At 50.3% G+C, this 22,955-nt stretch overlaps 1 protein-coding gene across 4 annotated transcripts in view; it reads left to right on the top strand.

Annotated features, from left to right (window-relative positions):
- Window positions 1-1,487: 1,487 nt before the first annotated feature.
- SSUH2 (ssu-2 homolog) overlaps window positions 1,488-22,955 on the top strand; it is a 32,041-nt gene continuing 10,573 nt past the window's right edge. Inside the window, exons 1-8 of one of the 4 annotated variants that reach the window (XM_019428298.2) lie at window positions 1,488-1,578; window positions 13,984-14,082; window positions 14,464-14,545; window positions 16,138-16,267; window positions 17,751-17,811; window positions 18,888-19,012; window positions 20,501-20,563; window positions 22,258-22,343. In XM_019428298.2, coding sequence (XP_019283843.2) covers window positions 1,551-1,578; window positions 13,984-14,082; window positions 14,464-14,545; window positions 16,138-16,267; window positions 17,751-17,811; window positions 18,888-19,012; window positions 20,501-20,563; window positions 22,258-22,343 — 674 coding nt within the window. In that variant the 5' untranslated portion in view covers window positions 1,488-1,550. Of the gene's footprint in view, window positions 1,579-13,983; window positions 14,083-14,463; window positions 14,546-16,134; window positions 16,268-17,750; window positions 17,812-18,887; window positions 19,013-20,500; window positions 20,564-22,257; window positions 22,371-22,955 lie in introns of all 4 variants that reach the window. The other 3 variants (XM_019428296.2, XM_019428297.2, XM_019428295.2) reach the window with 3 other exon arrangements.

Below are 22,955 nucleotides of genomic sequence, written 5' to 3'. Positions count from 1 at the left end.
CATCCATCCATCCATGTATCCATCATCTATCTGTTGTGTTTAGGCTCAAATACACACACACACACACACACACACAAAACACACACATACAGACGCAGACATAGATACACATACACAATATGTTTAGAGTAAAATATATGCACACCCAGGCACACACATTCATGGTAATCCTGTTACTATGGAGTCAGTTCTACAAGCACTGAAAAACTGCTTACTGTATAAAGGTATTAAAAGACTATATCCAGTAGGGCACATACAGTGTCCATAAAAAAAAAAGACTATATTTATTTTTCAGGATCTGGGTCTTTCTCATGCACATGCAGTAATGAAACTTACATAACTCTCAAATTTAAGAAATTCAGTGCCCCTGCCAACCATAAAAACCTATTTGAGTCATCTGCCTGTGTTTAAGAAGCATTTGCCAAGTTGTTGCTACTGCTTCTTTACTTTTATTACTGCCACTAGCATTCTGTTGGGGGTAGGCAGTGCGTGATGAGGGTGAAAGAGGCACAGAGAGAGACCAAAGGTACTTTGTGGGGTCCCTTTAAGCCATCAGTGTGTACATTGTGGCCATCCAAGACAGGCCTCTGGCAAGTCGGTCACAATGCTTCCCTTGGTGAATGCAGTAGTCAGTTTTCACTGAGGAGAATCATGGTACAACCCCACAGCCATTGCTGGCCTGGGCAAGCGGGGTATGGGGTGCTTGCTTTGCCCTATGGAGCAAGGCTTCCCTGGCCAGAGGTGTGGGGGGTCACTGCCAAGGATGCAGGGCAGGTGGCTCCAGCTTACAGCTGTCTGCTTCCACCTCCAGGAGACCCAGTCTAGGTGTTCATTGTTTAGATTCATCCAGAAGAGAGGAGTGATCCTCTAAGCATTGGGTTGAAGAGGTTTCAAACTCCAGTGCAAAAGGCTCTGGAAGAGACTTTGAAAAACCCACAGATACTTCACAGGGGGCTAGGCTGGTGTGGTGAGAGCAGTGGCCATGCAGCCTGGGTTGGAAGCTGGCTCTGTCTGCTACGTACTGCATGGCTCCACCTCATGATCCGAGCCTCACTGCTTCCCCAGTGAGAGGAGGAGGTCAGAGCTTGAGACTTCAGAGACCCCACCTGTATCTTCTCTCCCCCTAGGGGAGGTAACCTCTGTGTGCTCTTACATTTCTCTGTATCCCTTCCCCTGTCACCCCACGACACTTAGAAGCCTGCCTCCAACACATGAGTAAGCTAGCAGAGTGGTCAAGAGCTCCGACTTGAGAGTCACACAGATGAGGGTTTGAATCCCAGCTCAGAAAAATGGGCACCAGTGGCTAGAGGCACTGCGTAAGAGCCTGGCAAGAAGTTCTTGTGAGTAGGAGCTGCAAGGACCCCTGCAGATTGGGTCCAGAGCAGCAGCTCTGAGGGACACTGTGCTTCCCCAAGATGTTTCCCTCTGTTGTATTCAAATCGGGTAACAATGGGCCTGGCATTCTGGGAGGGCCCGAGGGTGGTCCCTCAGATCCCAGCGGCCTGAGCCCACTGGGAGGGCAGACACCTCCTTGGCTGGACATCTGCACCATGGACAGGGATCTGAGTGAGGACGACAGTAAGTACAGCCGGAGACCTGGGGCGCCAACTTCTGTGGCCAGCGCTGACCAAAACTTTCCCTCTGGCCTCCGTGCTGTGTCGGGTTCTGGGTCTGTGTTGCTGAGGGCATCCTTCCTTCCTTCCTTTTGCATGTAAAGCTTATTTGCAGCCTGTTGGCTGTTCTTCCATTATGTGCCTCTGGACAGTGGGGGAGGATGGTAACAACCAGGAGAACTCTTCTCCCTGATCGCGGTCCAAGTCTCGTGTTCTTCAATCTTCCTTTCTCTGGCTGACAGGCCCCCCACCCCTGCCCCCAGCTACATGTAAGCCAGAATACCTCACTTGGGCTCCGTTCTGAGATGAAGTTAATTTTAAAGAAATGTCATGGATTGTCTTTACTTGTGATCTTCCTCTAGCAAAGAGCTGCTTATTCATTACTGCTTGAGGAACACAGTCCTCATGACCCCAAGGCTGTCATTCCTGGGACAGAAACACAATGCAATCTAAGGACTATTTAAATAGATGAAGAAAGAAATGGCATTTTAGGAAGAAATGTGGTGTGTTTTAAAAATAAGAGGTTTTTGCTCCTGATCTGGAAGGAGCAGTGTGGTAGAGTATCAGATTGGGGGTTGGGAAGCTAGGGTTCAGGTCCTGACTCTGCTGTGTGATCTCAGGCAAGTCATTTAGCCTCAGTTTCCCCATCTATAAAAGGAGATGGGTCAGGAGTTCTTAATTTGAGGAACATGAAGGTGAGGGCAAAATGTTGTATGAATGTACTTTTCTGGGGGGTGGAAAAGTATTCTCACAATTCATTTGAATCCTGGAGAGGCCTGTGACACTAGTAAGTACGTTTTCACAGTTCCTGAACTTACTGACTTTGAATGTCCTGCACAGGTCCAACACTGCTGTCTTTAATGTAGGCATCTCAAAGCTTTAAGTTTCAGAGCTGAGGTGGGATATGAAATAAACCCATGTGAAATCTTAGAATTTAAATTTTTGTTGGAATCCCTTTTCATATTGAAGTTGGAGACTGTACAGAGATATTTTAGCATGTATTTGGGCAGGATCTGATCTCTGATATATTGGAAATTGTGTATCCATAGTCTTATAAGCTTCTACTAATATTAAAATGCAATTTTTCCTCTTTAAAACACTGCTCATTAGCAGTCTTGCAATTTATAATCAGAGTTTCTCTTAGTAGCAGTGGGCTTGGTCAGATCTGGATTCACATCCAAGCTCTGCCTCCTGATTGCTGGCTGATTTTGCTCAAGTCACTTAACCTCTCTGAGCTATATTTCCCACAATAAAAATGGAGATCATGTCATCTTGAAGAATTGTAGAAGATTAATTGGATGAAAAGTGCCTACAACATTGCTCAGAATAGAGTAGGCATGGAATAAATGTTGACTCTAGAAAAATTATCAGATTATGTGTCCCAGGGCTTTAAAATTAAACTTGCTATTAATGAAAAATATTATCATCTGTAGTGTTTCTGTTCTGGCATCATGACTTTTGGCAAGCCAGGTGAGAGTAGGGTAAACTCTTCAGTTCCCTTAAAATTCTAAACACTCTGATTCTGTTGTAGGGTCCAAACCTCCATGCTGGTTTCCAATATAATTGAAACTTTAGGTCTACTGCAAGGTATGGGATTATCCAGAAAGGTTTTTATTTTTTAATTTTGAAATGTTTATTTATTTTTGAGAGAGAGAGAGAGAGAGAGAGAGAGAGAGAGAGAGAGCAAGTGCTCAAGTGGGGTAGGGGCAGAGAGAGAGGGAGACACAATCAGAAGCAGGCTCCAGGCTCTGAGCCATCAGCACAGAGCCAGATGCGGGGCTTAAACTCATGAACTGTGAGATCATCACCTGAGCCAAAGTCAGATGCTTAATCAGCTGAGCCACGCAGGTGCCCCCAGAAAAGTTTTTAGAAGCACCACTGATGAAATCTGAAACTAGGTCAATATTTGCCCAGGTTTCAGAAAGGGAGACTGCTATGGGACTTATGTAATTTAAATGTCCCTTCTTAGGTAAGAGACGGCTGCCCATTTATCCCAATTGAGTTACCCTCCCCAGTCATGAAAATGTTGTCCCCTCAGTTTTTGAGTCTGTAATGTGGGCAGCTTCAGAGAGAGAATATCTTCTAACAGTGACACACTTTGGGACCAAAGTGGGCATGGATAGAGACGTTCTGGGATGTGGCACCCATGTGGCAGTCACCATGAAGACCTCTTAGCACTGCCACCGTTGGCTGCTGAGACACCTCTGACAGCATTCTTGGCTGGAGGCAGCACCTCCCACCATTGGTTGGGACACCTCCAGTGATGGGCTGGTCTCCCTTCCATAGCCGAGGCCATCATGAATTCTTTCGTACATTGAGTTGACATCTCTTTCCTTGTAACTTTTACTCTTTGGTCTGGATTCTACCCCCCAAGGCTACTTAGAACATGTCTCTTCCCTGTTTAAAATAAGAAGTCTTCAGGGTCTTTTCTTTTCTAGCCTGACCAGGTCCTGTTTTTCCGATGGTCCCGGATGTAATTGTGGTTTCAATCTCTCTTCTCTTAGAGGGAGACATCCCAGACCAGGGATGAAGAAGAAAAATCCCCTCCCTTATTCTAAAAACCATATCTCTTATAATAGAACTTATTTTATTACATACCGAGCTCCCTCCCAGATTTGGTGTGCAAGAGCCTCTTCAAGTAAGATAAGGTCCCCATAATTTGAGGAGGGGACTGCTGTGATTCTGGACAATAGGACCTAGGTGGCACCTCCTTTCTTCTGGGCACTGATAGCTGGGGAGTGCTCGGAGCAGTGATCTGAGGCCATCAGTGGCCCACTTCCCTTGGTACCCAGGCCAGCTCTGTTCCCCAAAGGCTTATTCCTTAGTGTTCCCCCCACCCCAGCTCTGAGTTGGAGACTAGAGACTGGGTTAAGCTCTCAGGATATCTTGGTGGGAAAGATGCTGGACTCCTGGCAGGGGCCCAGCTTCTAGGAGCTTTGGTGACTGACTGTGGGGCCCTAGCATATGTCACCCATCCCTTAGGATGGAGGCACGGCCACCAGGAGTGCAGGTGCTCCCTGCCAAGTTGGCCCTGTCCTCACAGGGCCCATCTGGTCTTTCTTGTAGACTGTCCTGTTTCTGGAAGGGGCTTGTGGTTCCCACAACTCCTAATGGAAAGATAGGGTGTCCCCTTTGGGGAACAAGGAATAAAAACCTTTAATGAAATCATACTGCAGCTGAGAAAGGGTCCCAAGGACCCTCCCAAATCATTGGCAGAGCCTTCTCTTATCCATCTTCCCAAGTGCTCCTGTCAGCAACCAGATTCCCTGAACCCTCCTGTAGGGAAAGAAGACCAGGGCCATAAAAAATAAAGTGACTTCCCCCCCCAGACCACACAGTAGGCTAGCTATTTGTTGCTGTGCTCATGGCTGGGGGAATAAGGATGATTCATTGATCTGCCTTCCAAGTGTTTAAAGCCTCGTGGAGGAGGCAGACCCCAGATGGACGTTCTGCAAATAACTCTTGGAAAGCCATTTGGCAGAAACAATGGTAGAGAGTGGAACAGAGGACTGAGGGGCATGGGGAGGGGAACCGCACCTGGGCAGGCTTTGCAGGAGGTCAGGTCTGGGCTGAGCCCAGCCAAAGGGGGTGAGGGGTGTGTGTGTCATGGGCAGGAACAGCCAGAACAAGAGCTGGGAGAAATGGCATGCTGCCTGTGCCAGGGGGGAATGCACACATCAGTGTCCCCAGGGGACGAGGCCGCACTTACAAATCCCACCCCCACGTGGCCCTATCTTGGCATGATGACACTTCGACAAAGCAAGAGTTCCACATCCCGGCTAATTGAAAATTCGTAACATTTGCCGGGGTCTCTCCTGACGCACCAGAGGGCCCTGCAGAACACCAGGGAAAACTTCTCCCGGCCTTCTCCCTGTTTCTCTCGATGCTGGCCTCGCTCCCATGGTGGGCTGTGTGTTTGCTCTCCCAAATGTGTTCTCAGTGGCTCCCACCTCAAAGCTCCCGCACCCCTGACTCCTCTCTGGAGCCCCAAGCAGGCTCTTCTTTTTGCTTCCCCTTTCTGCTCTGTTCTTTATCCCCACCCTCTCCCCTTCCACAGCAACTGTTTTCCTTCCTCTCACCCTGCTCTGGGCTGTGTGGGGAGGCTTTTCCCCTCAGGACTGAGGAGACTAGAATCTTTTCTTCCTGTCCCGTGGGTACTCTAGGGCCATTTAACACAGGACCTTCTCCGCTAAAGGCAGGAGCTTAGACGTTAGCTGTGGGCAGTAGTGAGCCACTGCGGTGTTTAAGAGATGGCATGGCCCAGTCAGGCCCTCCAGTCTTGCTACAAAGACTTTTATTTTTTATTTTTTATTTTTTTTATTAAATATTTTTTAAGTTATTTATTTGAGCGAGAGACAAAGTGAGAGAGAGAGAGAGAGAGAGGGAGAGAGAGAGAGTCCCAAGCAGGCTCCATGCTGTCAGCACAGAGCCCGATTCGGGGCCCGAACCCACGAACCGTGAGATCATGACCTGAGCTGAAACCAAGAGTCGGATGCTTAACCGACTGAGCCACCCGGGCACCCCCACTATGAAGACTTTTAAATAATAGAGCCAAGTATTTGTTCTTCTTGGTAAAGCAGGATTTTTTTTCTTTCCTTTCTCTTGTGATCACCTGACTCTCCTATTTTTATTATTTTCAATTGTGATAAAATACACATCACATGAAAGTTGCCATCCTAAGCATCTTTAATTGTGCTGTCCAGAGACATTAAATACAGTCCCATTCTTGTGGGAATATGATCACCACCATGCATCTCTCAAGTCCTTTCATCTCTAACCCCTTTAAACAACAGTCCCCCACATACCTCTCCTCTTTGCTGCCAGCCAACCCCATTCCGTTTCATGTCTGTGTGGATTTGACCACCTGAGTCTCTCCTGTCCCATCTTAAGTGTACAGATCACAATGCATTTTTGTGCATCGACTGTATACAGGAAGGGGGTGTTCCCTGTCTTAAAGGGTCTCCCGCCCCTGTTGGAGGCGGCAAGGGCCGAAACAAACTAAAGCAAGTTGGCAGTGGGGAGGCATGTGAGTGGAGACATGGCATGATTTCAGTGCTTTTAAGATGATTAGTACTGGAATCTAAGGCAGAAGATGTGGACTCCTTTTTTCCTCTGAAATAAAGGGAATGGCATTTTACAAAGTGGAAGTTAAAGAGGTTGTCCACTAATTATACCTTGCTCCACAAGAAAAATTCCTTTTGACACAAAAGAAAAATAGCTGGCGGCTGGTGAGCACTACCTTAGAGATGCTTTGCAAAGCTTTCTCAGCAACCACTTGATGACATTTGCACAGAGCAATAGGGTGTTCAGCTAGGTGGAAAGGACCTTGGCTTAGCATTAGGATCTAAGTTTTTGTTTTTAATTTTTTTAACATTTATTTATTTTTCAGAGATAGAGTGTGAGTGGTGGAGGGGCAGAGAGAAGGAGACACAGAATCCGAAGCAGGCTCCAGGCCCTGAGCTGTCAGCACAGAGCCAGACACAGGGGTCGAACCCACGAACCGTGAGATCATGACCTGAGCCAAAGTCAAACGCTTAACCACCTGAGCCACCTAGGCACCCCTGTCTTTTTTTTTTTTTTAATTTTTTTTAATTTTTAAAATTTCTTATTTTTTTTAGAGAGAGACAGAGAGCAAGCAGGGGTGGAGCAGAGAGAGAGGGAGACACAGAATCTGAAGCAGGCTCCAGGCCCTGAGCTGTCAGCACAGAGCCTGACACGGGGCTCAAACTCACAAACTGTGAGATCATGACCTGAGCTGGAGTCAGACACTTAACTGATTGAGCCACCCAGGTACCCCAATGGTTGTTTATTTTTGAGAGAGAGAAAGAGAATGAGCGGGGAAGGGTCAGAGAGAGAGGGAGACCCAGGATCCAAAGCAGGCTCCAGGCCCTGAGCTGTCAGCACAGAGCCCGACGCGGGGCTCGAAGTCACAAACTGTGAGATCATGACCTAAGCTGAGGTCGGAGACTTAATTGACTGAGCCACCCAGGTACCCCAATGATTGTTTATTTTTGAGAGAGAGAAAGAGAATGAGCAGGGAAGGGTCAGAGAGAGAGGGAGACCCAGGATCCAAAACAGGCTCCAGGCCCTGAGCTGTCAGCACAGAGCCTGACGCGGGGCTCGAACTCACAAACTGTGAGATCATGACCTGAGCTGAGGTCGGAGACTTAATTGACTGAGCCACCCAGGCACCCCAGGATCTCAGTTTTAAGTACTCTTTCTTTCTGGCTCTGCTATGAGTGTGTGAGCTCGTTGCCCCATAATCACATCTCTGAGTCTCACCTCGGTCTTCTACGAAGCAGGGAAAACAGTGGTTGTCTTGAAGTGCAAAAGAGATCATGCCCACACCATCCCTTTGTGAGCCACGGGACACAGTGCATGTATTAGGGTGGGGTGGCCGTGCTGGAACTCGGCCGTGACCCCATGGAAACAGTGATACAGCTTGGGGACCCCCTTCGAAGTGCCCCACGCTGGGCGTCACACAATGACCTGTGACGTCCACGTTCCTGTTGTGCCCGTTGAGATCTGCACAGGAAATGACGCATCTGCCTGTAGGTCAGCCCGGAGTCCTTTATTTTTGTACATAACATAATGGTGAGATTAATTTAGCTCTGACGAATTACTGCTGCCCTGAGAGGTCAGGGTGGCTCCTGGTTGATGGATGGAGCTGTGAGTTTCCCACCTCTCATTCTTCCCCTCTTCCTGCCTTTTTGTTTGGTTTCCAGCTGGACATAGCAGCCATATGGCATTTGTCTGTCTTCTAGCACTGGAGAGTATGGATGCCCCAGCAGACCCCAGACTTCCGGGTGGGCGGGGGGCCTTCCCCGGGGAGAGGGCTATGAAGGTCTTGCCTTTCTTTCTGTGCTCGACATTTTCACCTCTTGTCCCTGGCTTAAAGGAGCACAAAGAAAGAGGAAGACTCGCCCTCCTCAGGTCCAAGGCATTGACGAAGCATTTATTAAATGCCAGGCTCGGGGCCATGAGCTGTGTGCATGCTGTCTCATTAGATGGGCACTAATATCGTCTGCCCTGGTTCACAGCCGGGGGTGGGGGGGGGCGTTGATTTCTGCAAGGATGGGTGGCTGGCACAGAGTCACGTAGTGCATGACTCAGACATATCAGAGCCCAGGTGTCCAACCACCAATTCTGACTCCAGACACTCTTGGCTACAGTCCAACCCTGACCTTCACCCTTAATTCTGATAACTGGGCTCACAGGAGCTGCAATGACATGCATGGGCCCTGACGCCAGACAGGTTCAAATTCCAGCCTCCTTCTTTCTGACCCCCTCCAACGTACCCACACAGGTGAGTGTCAAGGGCAGCTCAAGGGCCAAGTCTGACCCGCTGCCTGTTTTTGTAAAGTTTTATTGGAACAAAGCCATGCTTACTCAATTGTGCATTATCTATGGCTGCTTTCACCCGAGTTGAGTAACTGAAACAGGCCGTATGGCCCACAAAATCTACAGTATTTACTCCCCGGCTATTTGCAGAAAATATTCGCAGATCCCTGGTGGCGAAAATAGCTTAAAATGCTAATAAACTTAGTAGGAGCAAATACTGAGAACCAAGGTATGAATAATAGTTCCTGATGAATTATCATGTTGGGGATTTCAGGACACGTTGGCATACACCATTGTGCAGGCCTGGGATGGTGTCTCCTTGCGTCACACCCACAACTGTCCAAGGTCTCTCACTGGTTTCTGCGCAGAATCATTTGCTTACAAAGTTTAGCTTTCTTGCTCAGAAAGGCACTCTCCGTATCTGGAAACACTCTCCTCTCTCAGCTTCCTTTGTAAATTTCCTGCAAGGAGAAACCTTACAGATGCATATGCATTTCTTATTGTCAGAGGGCTGAGACGGACTCTGAGGGGAGTGGTAGAATGAGATGCTTCATTTGTCTTAATGACACCCCTCCTCCCTCCATTGTTCTCAGCCCACTTCCAAATAGCCTCCCCTGCTCCAATTTACAAGATCTGTTACTTCTTCTGGACTCTGTTTTTATTAAACTTGAAAGGACAGGACATATTATTTTTATTTTTGTAGAGGGAAAGAGCTATTAGGCTTTCAAGAGCTGAAAAAAAAAAAAAAAAAAGGAGGGATCTAGGGGGTAAAACAGATCAGCTGTTGACCTGAGTGTGTTCAGTGACTTCATGCAGAGCGAATTTCTTTCCACAGACCACTTATCAACTTACCCTTTTAAAGTCAACTTCCCGTAATCAAATTGGCCACTGGAAAGACAGAGCTGAGTGGTTCTTGTCCCCCAGCATGAGAGCTTCAGGGAATAGGTTTGAGGGGTGGCCAGGTGTACTGGAGCTGGAGCAAGGAGTGTTTATCCTGCTCTGATTTCACTGCTGTGTATCCTACGAATACTGGAGTAACCTCTCTGAGCCTCAGACTCCTCATGTCAAATGGAGTTAGAAGTCCTGCCTTCTGTATCTCCAGGTGAGAGAGTGGGTGTAGCAACAGGTATGGGGAGGTGCTTTCTGAGTTGTCTAGCATTTCTTGGAGTCAGTGCTTATATTATGCTTTCTTCCGTGCAGTCTCAGGACTATGTGTGTCTCTGCCATAGCCTGGCAGATCAAGCTGAGGTGTTTGGTTTTTTTTTTTTTTTTTAGTTTACTTAAATTTAAATTGGGGCACCTGCGTGGCTCAGGTGGTTAAGTGTCAGACTCTTGATCTCAGCTCAGGTCATATCTCACGGTTTCTAAGACTGAGCCCCGCATCGGGCTCTATGCCGACAGTGTGGAGCCTGCTTGGGATTCTCTCTGCCTCTCAGCCCCCACCTCAAAATAAATAACTAAATATTAACAAAATAAGTTTAAATTTAAATTTTGAGAATTGAAATGCAATTAACATACAGTGTTATATTAGTTTCAGGTGTATAAGGTGAGGTTTTAAAAGCAGATATATAGTGAGTGATTCTTCCACAGGGGTTGCATGGGAAGTAGGTGGGAAGGACGTGGGCTTTGGAGAGCAACGAGCCTTGGTTTGAATCCAGCTGCATCACTCACTGGCTGTGTGATCTGAGGCGAGCCACAGCCTTTCTAAGCCCATTTCCTCATTGGGAGAATGGATAATATTCTGTGTCGGTTTGGGTCACTCAAGAAGCAGATACTAAGTGGCAGATGTGTCCGAGGTCCCTGGGAAACGTATGTGGAAGGAAAAGAGGAGAGGAGGGAGCAGGTGTGGGCAGGGACCGTCTGCAGGCTAACCGCAGGTTGGACCCCTGTGAGAGGAGAGAAGGAGGGAAGGGAGGAGCCTCAGACCATGGTGTGGCTCTCGGAAAGTTTTGCCAGGTTTGTGGGGAATCCCAGAGCAAAGATTGCCTGATGTGGGAAAAAAAGGCAGAAGGAAGCCGTTGTGGGAAAAAAAGGCAGAAGGAAATGGCAGGTAAAATTGAATTTCCTGATAATCTGCAGCCCATTGATGAGTACTTGAGGCAGGCAGAGTATGGCATTTCTCTAGGAACTCCCTACTGTCTTGGTGTTGATGCTTTGCTAGCGGGGAAAACAACCTTGGCCTGGAGGTAGTTAGACCTCCCACACCCTGTGAGTCTTCTTTGGCATGTGAAAATTCTTTTTGAAATTCCCCTTTGACTTTACCTTTCCCAACTCCCAAGTATGTGATCAGTCTCTCCTCACCATCCCGGGGCAGCTCTTCCTGCCCATGGGTCCTGTCCCCATGCTTTAATAAAATCACCTTTTTGCACCTAAGACATCCCAAGAATTCTTTCTTGGCTATCGGCTCTGGACCCCACCATGACTCCACTGCCCGTTAGAGGAAGCTGCACAAAAAACAAGTCTACACCCCAGCGCCTTAAAACAACAATGATTTTATTATAGTTCATGATTTTGTGGGTCAGGAATTTGGGCAGACTCAGCTGGCTGATTCATCTCCTCCTTGTATCATCCATTTGGGTCAGTTTGGGCTGCTATGACAAAACACCATAGACTTCCTGGCTTAAACAACATGTATTTCTCTAGTTCTGGAAGCTGGGAATTCTAAGACCAAGGCACCCTTGGACCCGGTGTCTGGTGAGAGTCCACTTCTGGCTTGTAAACAGCCACCTTCTCACTGCATGCTCACTGGGGAGAGAAAGAAAGATCCTTGGCCTCTGGGCTCTGTCTTTTCCTGGCAGGGCACTAATCCCACCACATGACCTCATCTAAACCTAATCACTTCCCAAAGGCCCTACCTTGTAATACCATTCAGGGTTTCAACATATGAATTTGGGGGGACATGCAATCCATGACAGGGTCACTCAGTGGTATTCAGCAGGAAGCTGGTCTGGCCTGGCGGGTCTGTGATGGCTTTGCTCGGATGCCTGGTGGCTTGGTAGGATGGTGGAGTGGCTGGCAGGCTGGGCTCCACTGGGCCCCTCTGCGTGTAGGCTTATAGTCTGCCTGTAGTCCATGTGGTCTCCCCAGGAGGGTAGCTGATATATACATGGAAGTTCAGGGCTCATGAGGGAGTGCTCCAAGAGGGATGCTCCAAGAGAGTGCTCCAGGAGGGAGTGCTCCAAGAGAGTGCTCTGAGAGGGAGTGCTCCAAGAGGGAGTGCTCTGAGGGGGGTGCTCCAAGAGAGTGCTCCAAGAGGGAGTGCCCCAAGGGGAATTGCTCCAAGGGGGAGTGCTCTGAGAGGGAGTGCTCCAAGAAGGAGTGCCCCAAGAGAGTGCTCTGAGAGGGGGTGCTCTGAGAGGGAGTGCTCCAAGAGAGTGCTCCAAGATGGAGTGCTCCAAGATGGAGTGCTCCAAGATGGAGTGCTCCAAGAGGGAGTGCTCCAAAAGGGAGTGCTCCAAGAGAGTGCTCTGAGAGGGGGTGCTCCCAGAGAGTGCTCCAGGAGGGAGTGCTCCAAGAGGGAGTGCCCCAAGAGAGTGCTCCAGGAGGGAGTGCTCCAAGAGGGAGTGCCCCAAGAGAGTGCTCTGAGGGGGGTGCTCCAAGAGAGTGCTCCAAGAGGGAGTGCTCCAAGAGGGATTGCTCCAAGGGGGAGTGCTCTGAAAGGGAGTGCTCCAAGAAGGAGTACCCCAAGAGAGTGCTCTGAGAGGGGGTGCTCCAAGAGAGAGTGCTCCAAGAGGGAGTGCCCCAAGAGAGTGCTCTGAGAGGGGGTGCTCTGAGAGGGAGTGCTCCAAGAGAGAGTGCTCCAAGAGTGAGTGCTCCAAGAGGGAGTGCTCTGAGAGGGAGTGCTCCGAGAGGGAGTGCTCCAAAAGGGAGTGCTCCAAGAGGCATTGCTCCGAGGGGGAGTGCTCCAAGAGGGAGTGATCCAAGAGGGAGTGCCCCAAGAGGCATTGCTCCGAGGGGGAGTGCTCCGAGAGGGAGTGCTCCAAAAGGGAGTGCTCCAAGAGGGAGTGCCCCAAGAGAGTGCTCTGAGAGGGGGTGCTCCAAGAGAGTGCTCCAAGAGGGAGTGCTCCAAGAGGCATTGCTCCGAGGGGGAGTGCTCCGAGAGGGAGTGCTCCAAGAGAGTGCTCCAGGAGGGAGTGCTCCAAGAGGGAGTGCCCCAAGAGAGTGCTCTGAGGGGGGTGCTCCAAGAGGGAGTGCTCCAAGGGGGAGTGCTCTGAAAGGGAGTGCTCCAAGAAGGAGTGCCCCAAGAGAGTGCTCTGAGAGGGGGTGCTCTGAGAGGGAGTGCTCCAAGAGAGAGTGCTCCAAGAGGGAGTGCCCCAAGAGAGTGCTCTGAGAGGGGGTGCTCTGAGAGGGAGTGCTCCAAGAGAGAGTGCTCCAAGAGGGAGTGCTCCAAGAAGGAGTGCCCCAAGAGAGTGCTCTGAGAGGGGGTGCTCTGAGAGGGAGTGCTCCAAGAGAGAGTGCTCCAAGAAGGAGTGCTCCTAGAGGGAGTGCCCCAAGAGAGTGCTCTGAGAGGGGGTGCTCCGAGAGGGAGTGCTCCGAGAGGGAGTGCTCCAAGAGACAAGAAGTAGAAGCTGTGGTCTCTTCATGTTTCCCCCATGTTCCCTTGCTTGAAGCAGCTCAAGCCTGTGAAGGTTCAAGGGGAGGAGATAACAGATACACCACTTGAAGACAGAAGCAACAAAGAAGTGTGGCCATCTCTAATTCAGTACCTGTCTCCTAGGGTCGTGGAATATGATCATGTTTCTATATGATCATCTGTCATGGGGGGCTGGCACAGAGTAGGTACCCAGCAAACAGGAGCTGCCATTCTGAATGTTTTTCTCATCATTATTATTATCGCTGCTATTATCACACCCCCACCCCGTCCCCGCCTGCCCTACAGATGTGTTGTGTGTCCCATGGTGCCAGAGTGAGATTGGCTTGTTAAACTGTCAGCCTTTTTGTAACACGCCCACCCTGGCTTGTCAGCTTCCGGTGAAGTCACCACTGACTCCCCTCCTCCCAGAAGCTCAGGACTGCCTTCCTTCCACAGGTGTGGTGGACCTCAGTTTTGAGGCCGAGAGTCCTTTGGCGCCGCCAGCTGAACTCCTGGAGAGACTGCCCAGCTATGACTGGCTTTTTCAAGGAGGTGGTAAGTCTGGTGGGTCTTGCTTCCTACAGCCTCTTCCTGGGGCTTATGCTGGTTGCAGAGACCTATCTGGAACAGGCCAGTGCTGGGATACAGCCCCTTTCCCCTGGGGGGCCCTGGGAAGCCTCTTATCACCATTGGGAGGGACAAGGAGCACATAGGGACATCAGCCCTGTGTCCACGAACATTCCATGACCATATCCACAGGTATTTAAGACTGGAATCATGCTGGTTTGAGAACCACTCTTCTTGCATTAGATACATTAGCATTTCCCTTTGTCTCATTCAACCTCCCTTTCAACCAGTCTATTCTTCCTTCACCCTGCAAATACCTGTGCCTTTGAGCTAGGCTGTGGAGCCCCTGACTCCTCCCCTCTCCTCCAGGACAGCAGATAATGTTCCCACCTTTGGAGGCTCCAGGGAGACCCCTGGAGCAAAGGTGCTGGTCCTCGTTCCTGGAACACAGGTGAGCTGTGGTGCCATCACACAGGATCATGTGCAGTGACCCTCACATCACCCCCACCCCCACTGTGCCAAGAGCCCTCCTCGCGGATTTTAGGGTCTACAGATCTCAACCCTGACAGTGCATCAGGATCCCAGACCTACTGGGTCAGATCCTCCAGGGACAGAGACCAGGAATGTGTACTTTACCAAGCAAGCTCTTCAGGCTGTTTGGCTACCAAGCTGCAGTCGAGAAGCACGGTGTCGACCAGGGGTTGGGAACTGCAGCTCCCTGGGCCAAATCCAGCCGCTGCTTGCTTTTGTAAATCAAGTCTTATTGGAGCAGAGCCATGCCATTTATTCACATACTGTCCGTGGCTGCTTTTGTTCTACAACAGCACAGGTGAGTGATTGAGGCAGACTGTATGGTCCATGAAGCCTAAACTATTTAGTCTCTAGTCCTTTGCAGAAGGAGTTTGCTGACTCCCTGGACCCAGGACTCTGGACAGAGCTCTGGCTTTCCAGCCAGCTTTGTGCAGAGAGAAGGTGGAACCCCCTGCTTTCTGGGTCTGGCCACTTGGCTGGGTGGCTGTATCCTGCCTTCAAGGAATCTCCTGGGTGCTCCTGGCCGCAGTGCTGCCTAGAGTGCCTCCCCTTCCCCTCCCTGGCTGCCCACCTTCCATGCGCAGGGCAGACCCCGCTTCCTCAATGGAGTGCTCTTGGCCATTCTGGGCCCCACACCTCCTGCATGTGCGCAGGCCCCTCTGTGCACCAGACCAGAGGTGCTGGAGACATCGCTGTGCATGAGAGGGGCTTACTGTTTGGAGTCAGGCTGCTGTGGAGAAGTAAATGAAGATATGAGGGAGGAAGAAGGAGGGGACTTCTGCTTCCTGGAGGTCTTGGTGGGGGAGGGCTTTGCTAGGAGGTGACATGGCAGCTGGGCCTCAGGGAAGAGCTTTCTAGGAGGAGAGGGAGGCATCCAGAGAGAAGGCCAAGGAAGGGCCCATTTGTTGTCTTCCTTCCCACCCATTGCCGCGCTGGCCCAGCAGGCTCACGGTGGGTCCCTGTGGGCACCACGGCCTGGTAGTTCTTGGCAGGGGCTTTCTCATGAACACTGCTCATAGCTCCTCTGGCTGAGGGGGCAAGGTCCCCAAGGGCAGGAACATGGGAACGTGGTCTGACCTAACTTTGCCTCCTCCTAGCTGTGTGACATCGTCTCCAGACCTCAGTTTTCCTCATCTGTAAAATGGCGTGATTTGTCTTTAAGTACATCTTTAAGTGTGTGTGTGTGTGTGTGTGTGTGTGTGTGTGAGCACGTGCTAAGATTCTCTAAGCTCTTCTCCTGAGCCCTGCACTTCAGCTACAGCAGTGTTGCTGTCCTGTCCTCTAGAAAGAACTGCCTTGCTCCCGCTGTGGGCATCTGTTCACACAGTTCCCTCTGCCAGAGGTTCCTTCCCCAGATGGACCCCCGAGTGCCTCACCACTACCGTGGCCCACGGCCTGGCCCTTCCCTTCTCCTGACCTCCATTTCCATCTGCATCAAGAGGGAGCTGGCTGGCCCTGATGAGCCTGCAGGCCCTTTCCAGAGACCCTGCTTCTGTGCTCTGTCCCCAGCAGAGTCCCCTTGGTGACAGAGGAAGTGGCCCGCGAAGCCCTCCTCAGCTTTGTGAGCTCCAAATGCTGCTATGGCAGCACAGCCGCCGGTGACCTCATCATCCAGGAGCTGAAGCAGCAGACGTTGTGCAGGGTAAGGGGGCCTGGGCCTGGCGGTCGCCTGGGGAGGGCTTTAGGCTTTGGGGCGGGGGGTGGCTTGCGTGAGGTCGAACGGGAGAAAGGAGTCTTGGGGGGGTCAGTGCATGTGAATAGCGGTGACACTGAAGTGCCTTTGCCACTCCTCTGATCTGTAGTTGTGCATGATGACACAAGGAGTCCTTATTACCAGTCTTCACTGCAAAGCTCAACTGTGTTCAGCATCATGGGTGGCACATTACACGTATGTCTTATGAAGTCCCACAACTGCCCTGCACAGTAGATCTTACTGTGACCAGTTAAAGGGGAGGAATTGAAAGTTGAGAGAGGTAAAGTTACTTGCCCCAAATTTACAGCTAGAAGTGACAGAGCTAGGACGTAAATCGGGTTCGCCGTCACCAAAGTCCGTGTCTTTAAATACATGAGTAACCCGCTTCCGGGAGAGGTGGGCCAAGAAAGGCCCATCTACTCCCCTTGATCCCGCCAGTCACATCTGTGCCAAGGAATCGTTTATTCATGACCCCTGGGCCCGAAGCTCCAGGGAAATCTTCTGTCTGTTACTGAGACCACAGTGGGCACTTATGTCCCCTTCTGCATCGACAGGGCCAAGGAACAGCTTTTAAGTTCACATTTTCTAGTACCACTGGCACGGCCATCCTCTGGCGAGTGCACCATCACACAGAAAGCATAGAAGCCTCACAGGGAGTGGTTAGAGCAGGAGCCTAGGGGAAGAGGCCCCTGTGTAGCTGTGTGATCTTGGTCAAGGTAACTGACCTCTCTGAGCCTCTGTTTTCTCCAGTGTCAGAGGAGGAGCCAGGTGATGTCCAAGATCCCTTCTTGTTTTGTGATTTTGTGGATGAGATCAAGAGGGAGGACCTTGACATCAGGCAGAAAAATGCCTCCAAAGGGGACGTTTGAGGCAGCAGATTCGACTGGGCTCCATCTGTTAAAGGGCAATTGCTGGGGCGCCTGGGTGGCTCAGTCAGTTAAGCATCCAACTTTGTCTCAGGTTATGATCTCACAGTCTGTGGGTTCAAGCCCCGCGTCGGGCTCTGTACTGACAGCTCAGAGCCTGGCGCCTGTTTCAGATTCTGTGTCTCCCTCTCTCTCTGACCCTCCCCTGCTCATGCTCTGTCTCTCTCTGTCTCAAAAATAAATAAAAACATTTAAAAAAAAAGGGCAATTGCTCTCCCACAGCTTGCCTTATAGAGCATTTCTGGGTGTAAAGAAATGGGAGCTGAAATCAGCTTGTGAGCCCATCGGGGGAGATTTCCTGGGGCTGACTGACCTCCCTGCAGACGTCCAGGGGCATCTGGAGTAGAAATCATCTTTGCCAGCTGTTCAAAGCAGCCTGTGGTGCTGGGTGTGGGGCCTTTCAATTTCCTGGGGAGCCTCGGCAGGTGGAAAGCTTCGTCTTTTTCCACAATGCTGTCTTCCTAAAGGGCATGACTGTGAACATGCTGGTTTTTTTTTCTCTATAGTACCGACTAGAGACTTTTAGTGAATCCAGGATAAGCGAATGGACATTTCAACCCTTTACCAGTAAGTGAAATCAGTTTACTTGGGAACAGATATGGCAGGGGCTGGTGGAAAATATCAGGACATGTCTTATCCACTAACCTGAGTGAGATGCTCTTCTGCTTGGAGCCCTGGTTTCCCCATCCTCTGTAAAATGAGAGGGTGGGCTTTTATCCAGACTCTCCAGTGTGGAACTTGGGAAATAAATCCTTCCTGTCTGGAAGTGTTTGCAGAAGGGCCTGAAAAAGTCTAGGGTTTGGCTTTGGCCACACACTGGTGCCACCACACAGGGCTAGATCACAAAGGCAGCCTGTGTGGTTGGGTTTCCGCTTGCCTTCTAGGCCATCCCCAGTGCCTCCCTGAGTCTTGAGGACCCCATTCACTGTGCCATCCTGCCTGCTGCTGAACCCCACTAGCTGCTGAAGGTTCTCTCTGGGAAGCCCTCAGCGCTTCCTTCTCTGCTGACCACTGGTTCATCCTTTAAGACTCAGCTCCTGTGTCACCTCTTTTATGAAGCCTTTCAGGATTTCTTCACCTGCTGACCCCTTATCCAACAGAAGGAGTCAGTCTTCTGAGTTTGCAGAGGCTTTATGCAACTCTTGTCCCAAGCACTTTCCATATCCTATTACATTGTATCATCATTGTAGCTGTGCCTTATCTCCTTGAACAGAGGAGGGGAAGGAGAAAGGACAAGAAGGTGGGGAATAGTCACCACAGTGTTGGCAGTTCTTGCTTTTGATCCCTCTATCATGTGCCACCCCTGTGCTAAGCATTGCTATGCCTTCTGTTTAATTTCACTACCATCCTATATGGTAGGTGCCATGTATTTCCCCCATTTTGGAGATGAGAGAATTGCAGGTCAGAGAGGTAAATGAACTTGTCTGGAGTTGCGCAGCTGGGAAGCAGAAGAGTCAGGAGTCAAACCAGGTCTGTTCGACTTCAACACTTGGGTGCTTAACCACAGACTCTGAGGGGGCCCTTAGCGCAGGATCTTGCCTAATGCCTGGCATCAGGTGAAGGCTCCATACTGTTTGGTAAATAAATGAAAGCTTGTTCTTGTAGCTGTTCACTGGCCTTACAATGATCCCTTTTTGTGTCAGACCAGTCAGTGGATGGGCCACAGAGAGGGACCTCTCCCAGGCTTTGGGACATCAAAGTCCAGGTCCCCCCAATGTTTCAGGAAGACACGAGGAAGTTCCAAGTCCCTCATTCGTCACTGGTCAAGGTAACGTGATTGTTGGAATCTTTGCCCTTCTCTCTGAGTTGGTTTCAGACTTTACAGTGCTGATCTTAGGAAGTCACTGGGTATTTCCTCAAACTTTATTTATTTATTAAAAAAATTTTTTTTTAACATTTATTTATTTTTGAGACAGAGAGAGAGCATGAACAAGGGAGGGTCAGAGAAAGAGGGAGACACAGAATCTGAAACAGGCTCCAGGCTCTGAGCTGTCAGCACAGAGCCCAACGCGGGGCTCAAACCCACGGACCGCGAGATCAAGACGTGAGACGAAGTCAGACGCTTAACTGACTGAGCCACCCAGGCGCCCCTAAACTTTATTTTTTAAGAAAAGAAAATCCAGAATGCAGACTGGTGGTTCATTCCTTGGCTATTAATCGGGCTAATTCTAAGGAAACCCAGTGCAAGGAATATAGACCCATCCAAAATTCCATGCAAATTAGGGGCTCGGTGGGTTGTGCAGCCGACTTCGGCTCAGGTCATCAGCTCACGGTTCGCTGCTGTCATCAGAGAGCCTGCTTTGGATTCTCTGTCCCTCTCTCTCTCTGCCCCTCCCCTGCTCACTCTCTCTCTCTCTCAAAAATAAGTAAACATTAAAAAATTTTTTTAATTCATGCAGATTAGAGAATAGTCACATAGCGAAAGGATGATTCCATTTACTAACCTGTCACCAGCTTTAAACAGTGAACATTCACATTCCTAGACCCTCAGTGTGTTTTTATTTTTGCCCGACCAGTAAACAGTAAACGGCTGAAGTGCTGAATGAAACTGATACAAAATAAAGTTCAAACTGTTTGGATTTTCAGCAGAGTCATTAAAGGGACAAAATTGGACTTCTGTCCTGTCCTATGGAAATGTAATTGCGACCTGCAATGAGGCCAACATTGTAACATATTTTGTAACATATTACAAAACCACACATGTGATATTTCCCATTCTGTTCTCATCTCTTTACCTGCCTTATTTTCACTTTAGAACTTGATTCAAGCACGTAACCTATGAGTTTTCATAGTGTCACGTGATGACCAGGACTTTGAGAGGTCAGGAGGGGGTTCCATTCTCTTCTCAGGAGTGGAAAAGCTATTTTGATTTGGTGATTAAATTCCAATAGCCAGCTCTTTGCCTTGCACAGAAATGCTGTGCAGTTTTTATGGCGTCTGTTCCAAAAGACCTCTCAGCTACCCAGTGGGCCAAGGACATCGGCCTTTGTGGCGTAGCCTGGGAGCACGGAGTTCAGAGAACAGACTGGGCTGGGGCTCTGAGGAAATGGTAACATGACCTCCTTGGCTTGGCATTCAAGGCCCCTTGATGAGGATTCAATCCTCATCAAGTGAGAATGGCTACCTTCCTGCCCTGGGCCTTACCGGCTGCACCTCTGTTTGGGCTGGTGACATTGTGGAGTGGGTGTGGGGCAGGTGAAGTCAGGAGGTGCTGGGGCTTGGGAAACTGGAGCCCAGGAGAGGTTTTCACTTTCAGGAATGCCACAAATGCCATGGGCGTGGGCGTTACAAATGCAGCGGCTGCCATGGGGCCGGCATGGTGAGTCCTGTGTGGCCTCTGGTGAGTAAGTGATGATGTGGGAGGAGGCACCACGCGGGGACAGAGGGCTCTGCCCCGGGTATGGGGCTCCCCCACTAACAGTTCGACCTGAGGCAAGTTGTCCTCCCTTTCTGGGCCTCCATTTGCTCACCTGCAAAATGGGAAAGTTGGATTGGGCGTCTGCTACTGGCCTTTGTTCACTGCAGTGGTTTATGGTTTATGATTTCAATTCTTTTCCTTTTTTCTCATTCATTTACAAACATTTGTTGAGACTGAGTACACGCTCTGTGCTGGGCCCTGTAAGAGGACCCCATAAGAGGTGGGCCTTCCCACTGGGAACCCTCTGTCTTTGGGTAAGACTGACAAGTGACCAGCATTTGCAGGATGGGGAGATGAGTCTGAAAAAGTGACGTTCATGGGAGCTTCTAGAGGCAAAATATAGATGGGGGCCTTGTGTTTGTGTCTTAGAGAGCATGATACATTACCACAAACTGGGGGTGGGGGGGCTGAGACAACCGATTTTTATTCTCTCACATTTCTGGAGGCTGGAAATCCAAAGTCAAGGTATCCATGGGGTTGGTTTTTTCTGGAGGCCCCGAGCCACATTTCCAGCTTCTGGCAGCTGCCCCCCAGTCCAGTGCACCCTGGCCGGTAGGTGCACCACTCCATTCTCCGCGTGTGTCCTGGGGCTCCCTCAGAATGTGAGGACACCAGGCGCTAGATTTAAGCCCCACCATCGTCCAGCATGACCTCATCTGGACTAATTCTATCTTCAAAGACTATTTCCAAATAAAGGCACATTCGGAGGTTCTGGTAGCTATAAATTTTGGGGGGTGGTGGTGGGGGAGATACTGGTCAACCTAGTACAGGTCCGTAAGCACACTGCCAGGCTCTGGTGCCATCAGCCTTCGGGGCTGCTCACCACACTGGGAGTCAGATCATGCCCCTTATGTGTCCTCAGCTCTCCCCATTTGCTCCTGATCTTTTGGACACATATTGACCACTCGCCACGTTAAGCCATGTCTTCCTCCATCCTTCCCTCTGCCCACCTGCCTTCCACCCTCTGGATGCCCACCTTCCACCTGCTGTGTGCCTTCCTCTGCCTACTCACAGGCCACCTGTGGGGCCCGCCTGTGCCCTCCCACCCGCCTCTGTCTCCTGTGCCCTTGCTCCTGCCATGCACCCCCTTGCAGCCTTCGTGGAGCCCCTCCCTGTGATCTTTTGTGTTCCTCCATCCACCCCTGCTCCCCTTCTTCCCTTCCCTCTTCCCTGGAATGTCTCCAGAGGCCTTTGTGAGCCAACTGTGGGAACGAAGCCTGGGGGCCTCTCCAAGACTGAGCTCCCCATTCCCAACTCCAGGCTCCTCAGCCAGCCCGCCCCTCTTCCCAGTCCCTCTGGCCATGGCTGTTTGGTCAGGGCAGAGTCTCAGGAGTCATGGGGATCAGAGAGGAGCAGGAGAGAATGATGTCTCAGGAGACACACAGATATAAGGCTGTAGCATCTTTGAAGGCAACAGCTGGTGGGGCCCAAAGGTACAGTGTTCCCCTTCCATCTTACAGATGAAGGGGCTGAGGCCCAGGGAGACAAGTGGCTTGTTCAGGATCACCGGGTTGGGATTTGAACCAGGTCTCAGGATGCCCTTTGCCCCCTTCCCTGGGAGGCCAGCAGGGGCTGAGGCCGTGGTGTGTCCGCAGGTGAGGTGTCCCTCCTGCAGTGGAGCCAAGCGCAAAGCCAAGCAGTCCCGGAGATGTCAGATGTGCTCGGGGTCTGGCAGACGGAGGTATGAGCGGGTCTCCCCGGCACCGAGGTGAAGAGCGCTCCCTTACCAGCTTTCTTGCTTTTCATTGTCTGCCCTTCTGGAGGGCAGTTGGGTACTCTGTCTTGTCGCTCCTGTGCCCCAGAGCTGTGTGTGTAGTAGGTGCTCAGTAAATATTTGTGGAGTGGGTGAACCTTCCTCCAGGCTTGATACTTCAAGAAGAGACTAGAACTTATCCAGCAGTCTGTGGGTAGAGATGTAAAGAATGAAGTGCTGCAGAGAGGAAGGGAGGGAGGGTTTTAGGAGGGGAGACTTCTTCCCGCCCACATGGTGGGGAAATGAATGCAGGAAACCACTCGAGCCAGATATCCTTAACTCTCTGAGGATCGGGGCCTAGGCAAATTCTTATTTATAACTCACTGCAGGGCCTGAGTGCAGGAGTCAAGGAAGGTTGCTTGATTGACTGAACAATCAACAGAGTTCCATCTCTGTTCGCTCAGGTTTCTTTTATTTACATGTGAAAGGATCCTAATTCAAATGAGCTTAACAAAAAACCCTGCCCTTGTGAAAGAAAAGTCCAGAATTATATTTCTGGGATGGCTTCAGGTACAGCTGGATCCAGGTGCTTAAGCAATG

Source organism: Panthera pardus, unplaced genomic scaffold (genome assembly GCF_024362965.1).
Source record: "Panthera pardus isolate Hobbes unplaced genomic scaffold, ASM2436296v1 HiC_scaffold_8, whole genome shotgun sequence".
NCBI classification, from domain to species: domain Eukaryota; kingdom Metazoa; phylum Chordata; class Mammalia; order Carnivora; family Felidae; genus Panthera; species Panthera pardus.
This window is presented reverse-complemented; position numbering and strand designations above follow the sequence as displayed.